At 47.6% G+C, this 9,027-nt stretch overlaps 1 protein-coding gene across 1 annotated transcript; it reads right to left on the bottom strand.

Annotated features, from left to right (window-relative positions):
- Nucleotides 1-4,546: 4,546 nt before the first annotated feature.
- Nucleotides 4,547-9,027, bottom strand: LOC120659824. The gene is made up of 2 exons (XM_039938069.1): nucleotides 8,748-9,027; nucleotides 4,547-6,068 (listed from the first exon to the last, which is right to left on the bottom strand). The coding sequence occupies exon 2, from the start codon at nucleotides 6,053-6,055 to the stop codon at nucleotides 4,832-4,834; it is 1,224 nt and encodes a 407-aa protein (XP_039794003.1). The 5' UTR covers nucleotides 6,056-6,068; nucleotides 8,748-9,027; the 3' UTR covers nucleotides 4,547-4,831.

Raw genomic sequence — 9,027 nt, 5'->3', positions numbered from 1 at the left:
AATGGATCTGTATTCATGTATTGCAACTATAGGCATTCTGATCGAGCTGGTGTTGGGCACAAGTTGTTAGTGCGGGACACTACTAGAAAACACGCCAAAGGTCCACCCAAAAGAACCACTATGAAAATAAACCGGTACCTATGTTAGCATAGGTACCGGTTCATCTTCGTACAGGTACTTTTGGGGTGGATGGAACCTATGGATGAGCCTTAGGTACCGGTTGGTAACACCAACTGATAACACCAACCGGTACCTAAGGCTCTCCATAGGTACCGAGTGGTAATTTTTACATTGGTACCGGGTGGTACCACCAATCGGTGTCTATGGATGAGCCTTAGGTACCGGTTGGTAAAACCAACCGGTACCTAAGGCTCTTAAGGTACCGGTTGGTGCTTAGGCTCATTCATGTGTTACTTCAAAAGAAAAATAGCTATATTCTCCTCAGAAGTGATGTGTAGGTGAGATGGTAAGAAAAGTACACGCGAGACAACAGATCCTGAGTTCAAATCCCGGCCAACCATTTTTGCCAAAAATACTAGCCTAAGGCACCGGTTATTTTACCCGGTACTAATGGCCGTGACTTTAGGTCTCGGTTTCCGGGTATCGGTTCAAAAACCGGTACCTAAGCCCCTTCCTAACCGGTGCTTTTGGGCCTTTTTCCAGTAGTGGGATTTTAAATCGGCCACCTAAATGCAGGATGTTATATGTTATAACCATCATTGTTGGCTCGTTAATGATAAGAGTAAGAGAAACGTCAGGCTCAGGATGACCATCACCGTCAATCCTATAGCTGTTGACAGTTGAAAGCCCAAGATCCTCTCCATGTCTGAGATTTCCATGTGATTTTGAAGGTGTTTATTCCACCACTCTTTTCTATTATTTACTTTTGAGGAATCACCGACATATACAAATTATATTCATGGTTTTGAAGTGAGGGAATTGATGAGTCCTCGTCGTCAGGAGAACCCTGTAGCCTTACACATGACTGTTCCTAAGAATCAGATCACTATTTCTTGGGCCATGTTGCCCATCCAGACGATTTTTCAGCTATCTTATCCGGCTCCGGGGTCCGGGCTCCCACTTCAATTTGCCTCGCCATTGAGCAGATCAGCACCCAACATTGCTCTCTTACCTTGCATCACTTGCACATATCTGCAGAGGGCCTCTGCCCCGGCCATGCCAGCAACGACCGTACGTGCTTCTCTGCTGAACCACCGGGCTGGATTTGCAGTCACTGTCAATTCTGCGTCGATCTGTGGTGGCTGTCTGTTTTGCTTCCGCTGCTGGTGCAACACCACAGCATTGTAAATGCAACCGGAACGCCTCAACAAATATGGTTCTTGATGCATCCGTTTCCCAGCACTACTGTGCGTCAATAGTTCGTCATTTGCCCCTTCTATTTTGGCCTCTTCATTTTCTCCCCGACTCTGTTAAATTGATGTTGGTAGCTTTTTGGGGTCTATATCCTTGTACTATGGTAGGAGGCAGGGCAATGTGCACCTTTTATAAGCTAATGAGGGCATGTTAATATCAAGGGGTAGACAGTGGGCTATAAATTTTGACCATCTCTCCACACCAAAGCTGGGCTCAAACCATGCAATTTTATTGGGCCACGTCGCTTCATTTTCTAGGCCGTTGAATCGGGCGGAGGGAAAGCTAGGCCGTTGGATCGGTCGGAGGCAAAGCTAGGTCGTTTTCAAATCGGGCGGAGGCAAAGCTAGGTCGTTTTCAAAGCCGTTGGATTGGGCTATCCGAATCTCTAGCAGAGATTGATCTGGCGGTTCAACTGCAAGCAATACACTACTACACAAATCGTTTCTGAGGCAGTCAAAATCGATTAATTGGGACAGTTTTTGCAACCGCCTCAGACCAAGGGTCACAGTAAATGAGCTCTTTTCTGAGGCGGTTGTTTTGCGCCCGCCTCAGCTAATAAAAAACAAAAAAATTGCCGGATCCGCCCCGCCCCGGCCGCCAGCTCCGCCGGCCGCGCCCGCCACCGTCGTGCTGGCAGCCCGCACCGCCCGCCGCTCGCCGGGGCCACTGCCGCTCCGCGCTCGCCGGGCCACCTCTTCGCGCCGCCACCGCTGCTCCCCGCCGCCGAATCCGCTCCGCTCGCCACTCGCCGGGGCCGCCACCACTCCGCGCTTGCCGCGGCCACTCCACTCCGCGCGCGGGCTGCCCCGAGCAGGCTCCGCCCCACCGCCATCGCGCAGGCTCCGCCTCGCCGCCGTCGCCGGACTTGAGAGAGGGACAGAGGAGAGAGAGTAGAAAGAGAGAGGTGCGGGAGAGGAGGGAGAGAGAGTACTAGAGGGAGGGTGGCTGCGGGGACTTAGATATTTAGGGTTTGTCCACTATTTACTGAGGTCGTTTCTATAACATAGCAGCATGGATGCGCACTCGAAGTGGTCGTTGGGGGCCAGCTGCTGCCGCCGCTCGCCGGGCTTGTAGTCCTCGACCATGGCGCGGCAGACGGGGATGGTGCTGGCCACGGCGGCGTAGTCCAGCGGGCAGTACCGGAGGAGGAGCGCCTCCTTGCCGTGGTTGCTGTTGTTGCTGCGGTGGCCGCCGGAGCGGCGGAGTAGCACGGCGCCGACCTTGGCGTCCGCGTCCGCCGCGGCGCGCTGGGCGAGGTCCATGGCGACGAGGGCCAGGTCGCGCGGGTGCCTGGCCGCCGCGCTCCGCTTGTCCAGCCGGAGCGTCGACTCGCACGACGACTTCCCGTCGCGGAGCCACCCCCAGTCGTGGCTCTTCACGCTGGCGCATGTCTTGGCCACCAGGTCGCCATGAACATGATCATGGTGATGCGGCGGCGCGTCAGTAGTCTTGGTGGCGTGGGCGGCGGCGAAGAGGACCGCCGCCGTGCAGAGATCGGAGCACCGCTGCTGAAGGTGTCATCACGTACGCGCCCCAACCCCGGAGTATGGCATGAGGTTAGGTCGCTAGCTATTATATAGATACCTAATTTTATTAATTAATTTGGTGGTGGATATGATGGATATGGGTAGGTGATCGATATCCAAAGAAAGGCTATATATATGATCGATGCTCCGGTTCAAGCGCATTAGCGGGTCAGATATTTTTATGTGCTAGTGTGTGTGTGGATATCCTCTCATTAACCGCCAAGCATGCAATGCAAGCGATCCAAATGGAGGATTCCTTTGCATTAGATTTGCTTATGAAAATACGCATTGGATATCCTCTCATCTACTCCCTCCGTTCCAAATTTTAGGTCATTTGACTTTTTCAACATCAAGTTTGATCACTCGTCTTATTCAAAAATTTGTGTAAAACATCACTTCTTTTGTTGTGACTTGCTTTATTAATACAAATTCTTGAAGAATGGTTTAAATTTTGGCTATGTTTGTATTTTTTTTTGAGTAAGACGAGTGGTCAAACTTAGTGTCAAAAAAATCAAAAGACTTATAATTTGGAATGGAGGGAGTAATTAAGTAGGAAGCTGCGAGGAGGGCGGAGCGACGACGAGGGCGCCACCCGCCGTGGGTCGTGGTGGACAACCTGATGGCCTGCTGTGGTGGCAGGGGCGAGCGTTGCCAAGAGATTAGTGAGGGTTATGCTTCGTATTTCGAGAGCATATATCAACATTTTATTCACGCACACACATTGCAGATCCTAGTAAAGAAAGCGCACGTGTCAATCGCACAAAAACGAAACGTCAGATGCAAACAAAATGTTTCCAACAGCAATTCAGATCCTATGTAGCAGTGATTACAGCTAAAATCTCAACGGTGAAACTGACAAGCTAGCCTGCAAACTTTAAATAACCTCTTTCAATTTCAAAGTGCAAAATACAAGATCATCTATGCAAAGACAAAAGTTTCTGTTTCTGAAGAACTTGAACGCGGAGTCTGAGCAACACAGGAGCAGCTATCGATAGTTACTCAACAATCAGAAGCATGCCGCCACATGCATACCGCCAGCCATGGCCTTAGAAATGGGCATTCATCCATGTCTTCCCACCCTAAACCTGGCCTTTGAAGGCTACGAATTTGTCAGTGTGTCATTGCGAGGAGAGTGTTCCAACCAAGAGTTACTACCCACGGGCCAAAAGAAGTTGGATGATGCAGAGGACACATCAAAGACTAGCAGGCCAACCAAGAGCAGCTATCGATGTGAGTTGGGAGATGATTGGAGTGGTGAGGGCAGCACGTACCATAGTAGATCTCAGTGTATTCATCAACTGGCAGTGGTAGAGGTGAGACATCAATACCAGTGAACACATCAAAGACAAAGCAGGACCTGTTGCTGGAGAAGATCAGATGAACAAAAGGAGACACCCCTAAAGCCAAATCTATCTAAAGCACTTGATCAGTGACGTGACATGGGCGTTTGGGTACAGAGGTGTTTCTGGCAACATTTTGAAAAGGAGCCCAACAATGGAACGATAGAGTGCAGCAGGCCATCTGGGAGACCTGCCCAATCTCGAAGTTTGGACATGTGGAGGCGATGGGAAAACAAATACAGGAGCACCAGAACTTGGGATGTTGGACTTGCAGGTGAATGCAGCTTTTCTCTGACAAATTGCGAATTCCAAGCAAATATTTCAGCAGAATGAACTGAACTGAATAGAAGAAAGAGAATGAGTACAGAGCATATGGTTCCTCAAATGTTGGTTGTAAAAACATACTACATGCACAACAGAAAATACGAGATAATGCAGAACAAACCAGCATGATCTTGATAAGATTGGATTACATGGATACCACTGTTTTTCCTAATTTAACATAAAAAAATACTAGGAAGAATACAAACCAGTCTGGAGTAAGTCTAGAGTAGTGTAGTCTCTGTTCTCTAGAACTCCAAAGAAGAAATTTCAGTTAGAGTAGAACATGCTTGGGTACGCCCAGAATGGCTGCCTTGCCACCAGATACCGATTCCTCTTGCCCACAGTGTCAAGGTCATTGGTAGGATCCCACACAGTATCTGCCTCGTCACCAAGCCCATTCAAGATCCAGGGTTGATACATGCCACAATAGTACAAGCAGTTGCTCTGCCCAGCCCATCGTCCTGGACTGACACAAGAAAACACCGGGCTCCGCGCATCTTTCCCAAGAAAGAGTGCATGATTCTCCAACTTCACCTCCACCCAAGATGCAGGTACAGTTGACATGTCGAGGCGGTGGGCTTTGTACTTAACAGGTGCTCCACCAGAACGAAGGGTAATCTTGTGGTCGACCATGAGGAGCATGTCGCCGCACAAAACTATCGAGGGGCTAAGATACGGGCATTCACCCGTGCCATCCCACCGCACAGTTGCTATCTCCTGCAAACCAAGGTGGGGGGCCAAGGAAAGAGTATACAGCCTGTACCTGCTGTCCATCGCAATGAACTGACCATTGAACTCCACAATCTGCTCAATCCAAGAATTATCAAGCTGCAGTTCTGACCAAGAATCACTTCCAACAGGCCAGTCAAGAAGGGAGGACTGAGTACTGTGCTCGCTGGATGCGGCGCAAACAAGGAGGTGCGAGTTATGTGATGCGAGGGGAGCTGTCAGCATGCCAGAGTAGAAATAAGTGTTGCGGACAAATGGGAGCTGAGGTGGTAAAACTTTGGCACCAGTGAACACATCCACAACAAGACAATTTTTACCACCACCACAAATCAGCTGACCATAGGAAGAGCCAACAAAGAACATCTTCCCAAAAAACACCTCTTCTGGAACCTTGCAGCGAAGGGTGCTTTTCTTTTTTCTTTTTCTTGCCAGACAGTGAAGGGTGCTTTTCGAGTTGGTTGGATCAAGGGCAAGACATACGCAGAGCTTGTGGACATGTCGAACACGAACACTAATGTGGGGCAGGACAAGGAGAGGTGGGAGCAAGGTGCAGAATGTGGATTTGGATGGATGTGAGGAAAAGGCAGCACGCCAAGAGCGGCAGGTGCCAGCAAAGGCAAGGAGCTCAAGGATGGAGCCCAGTAGAGGAATGATGGACTGGATTAGGTCTTCTGGGAGATCAGCCCACCCTTGAAGCCCACGTACAGCAGGGGTTGTAGTGGAGGAGGCAGATGCACCAGAGATTTTGCTGGGGCTTTGCATGATTGCAGATTCTCTGCAACAAAGTGAAAAAAATTTGAAAAAGTTAGAAGTATGAATTGAATGAGAAAAGAGAAATGAAAAATAGGCAGATAACATACTAGAGACATAGATACCCTACAAATATTTTAGTATATGTGTTATTACAGATCTGAAGCCACCTGTTGAGTTGTCACAAACAAGAAATTCAACACGGCTGGACAGATCCTAATTTTCAGGATAAGACAAATATACAGAGGAAAAAACAGTTGTTATCCAAATGGATCTTTCAATTTAAACATTTCTTTAAAATCACCTAAACCTGTCTCTATTATAAGAATAAGGTGCCCTTCAGTACACATAATTGGCTCATGAAACAAAGGTGAAAAGTATTTTCTAATGGCAAAAATGCCTAATCAAGTGCTCAAACACATCTTCTCACTAGTTACACAGGTTAGACTGCATCACCAGTCCACGTTCGTAGCCTGGTCTTTAGAAATGCAGGTGGGGTAGGTTCTTAATGTAACCCGCCAGTCCGCACAGAAAATTTGCCCTTCATGGCCAACGCGGACCAGAGGCAATCTCAACATGGCCAAAACGTTATTAGCTTGGTTAACCCACCAAATAACATTGCAGGCATGCAAGAACCCACAAAAGACCCTTTCTCTTGATCTAACTCCATGCTGCGCCACGTTTGGCTGCTTGCTTGCTACTCGCGCCCTCCGCTGTCTCTTCCCATCACCACGCGCATCACTCGCTTTCAAGTTAACAAGTTCGCTGCGAAAACATTACTTCTTGTGTGTTCCCCTCCATGCTTAATGTTCTGTAGGGATTTCACGATTCAGTTCATGGTCAGGTGAGCATCTTCTTCAATCCTCCAATAGTCAATAGACCTTTCTCACAGATGAGATTCTATCTTGCAGTTTGCTGTTGAAAAGAGGAAGACAGAGCTGAAGATGGCGTGATTCCTTTACTGCACAAGCATAGTTTTTTTTTTTTTTTGCATGCCACACAACCTGCCCTGCTGCAACATGCTCCACTGTCACCATCCGACGCGTGCCAGCCGCTGATTTCACTTAACGTTAATGTTGTTGCGACCCTGCTCTCATCCGTTCCTTGCAGTTACCAGCGGCCTTCGAGGGTTAGCAGCAAGACCCACTGGATGGGAACATGCATTTTTTTGTTGGTTAGTGTCAGCCTCAATTGCCTTAGAAAAAACTTGCGGCCAGAGCAGGCAGGTTGCGACTGTCCACCCCCCCCCCCCCCCCGGCTTCTGCCTGCACCCTACTGGCATTCTTCTTAAGGCTATGTCACCTGGACAACTCTCCCCCTAAGCTATTTAAAAAGAAAAAAGAAAACATGTTCTCGGACCATTTGCAAATCAACCATGGCATGCAGAAAAACCTTTCAAATTGGCAAAATAGACATCGTCGTCCCTTAACTTTGCTTGAAAGATCAAGTTGGTCCCTCAACTTTGAAATCGTCCAATCTAGTCCTTCAACTTTTGTTTTTAGGTCAAGCTGGTCCCTTAACTTTCAAATAGGTTAATCTAGTCCCTCAAGTTTCATTTTTGGGTCAAACCCATCCCTTAGGAGCTCATTTTGTAAATATATAAATATGTTTAATATCTTCCGTCCACTTTTATCTATATGTTTGTTACAAAGGTTGACTGCTGCCACTTTTTAACTATATGATAAGTCTAGAGTAACCATTCATATTGAGTTTACCAAAAATAATTATCTTACGGAAGTCCGAGTAGACATCCAAATTACTGAGTTTGAACTTAATTGGAAGTATATATATATTTTTTAAAATAACTGGTCTAACCACATGAGTAAAGTGGACAATTGGGTAAAAAAGTTAGTGACTTACCGTTTGCATAAAAAGGTTGATAAAGCACACCACCCACAATAGATGCAGTGGATATAAAGCATTAATATCACCTGCCTAAGAAGTTGTGGTGCTTCGAAATAGTGAAATGAATATAAAAATAGAATTTGAGAGACCATTTTGGCCCAAAAACGAAACTTGAAGGACTAGATTGGCCGATTTAAAAGTTAAGGGACGAGTATGACCTAAAAATGAAACTTGAGGGACTAGATTGACCAATTTAAAAGTTGAGGGACCAAGTTGACCCTTGAGAGAAAGTTGAGGGACGAATTTGGCTATTTTGCCTTTCAAATTCCTGCTCAAAACCACCAAAGAAAAGTGGAGTCTTTTATCCTGGCCACATTAGTTGGGGGGTAAACATCTTTTAAAACTTCAATCATGTCTGTCTATTTAAGGTTCTGCCATGTATTTGCTTGGTTTGGATTAAAAAAAACCCCCAAAAAAAGACATGGATGTGCCAAATACCCAGGATTTAGAGTTTGGGTATTCAAAATTTCTAAAGGTTGCCAAAACAAAAAAATTGTGACAGCCTGAAATACATATACATAACACATAGATATAGACAATGTCATACTGAGAAACCTTTCCTATTTTAAAAAGCATCATGGACAACTATGCTAGACCTTTTCTTTGAAGCAGCTCTTTCCAAGAAAGATCTCAAATCAGTGGCAGCACTGCCACACTTCTTCCTATTCATGTCTCAGACAGGAAAACTAAAATCATTCAAGTTCGATACTCGCTGCCACTGCCTCCATCTCCATTCCATTATCACAATTCGCAAATGCACTCGAGATACAATCACTAATATGTAGCAAATTTAACTTACCAACTCCTGCTGTAGTGCTGCGTCTTCGAGAATGGAGATTGGGGCCAGCCGGTCAGACCAGGCCTGATTGGGACAGGGGCACTCCTGCGCGCATCACGCGTGCCTGCCCGGCTGTTGCCTGCCGGGATGCGCCGGCCGCCGGGTCGCCCGCCGCCGTGCCGCGCCGGGCGCCGCACGCCGGCCTCCTCCCTCGCCCCTCCGCCGCCGCCGGCCGGCCTAGGGTTCAGATAGCAGGGGAGTCGGCAAGGAGAGACGGAGACAGTCACGGCAGCAGGAGTCG

The sequence above is a fragment of the Panicum virgatum genome, chromosome 2N, assembly GCF_016808335.1.
Source record: "Panicum virgatum strain AP13 chromosome 2N, P.virgatum_v5, whole genome shotgun sequence".
Taxonomy (NCBI): domain Eukaryota; kingdom Viridiplantae; phylum Streptophyta; class Magnoliopsida; order Poales; family Poaceae; genus Panicum; species Panicum virgatum.
This window is presented reverse-complemented; position numbering and strand designations above follow the sequence as displayed.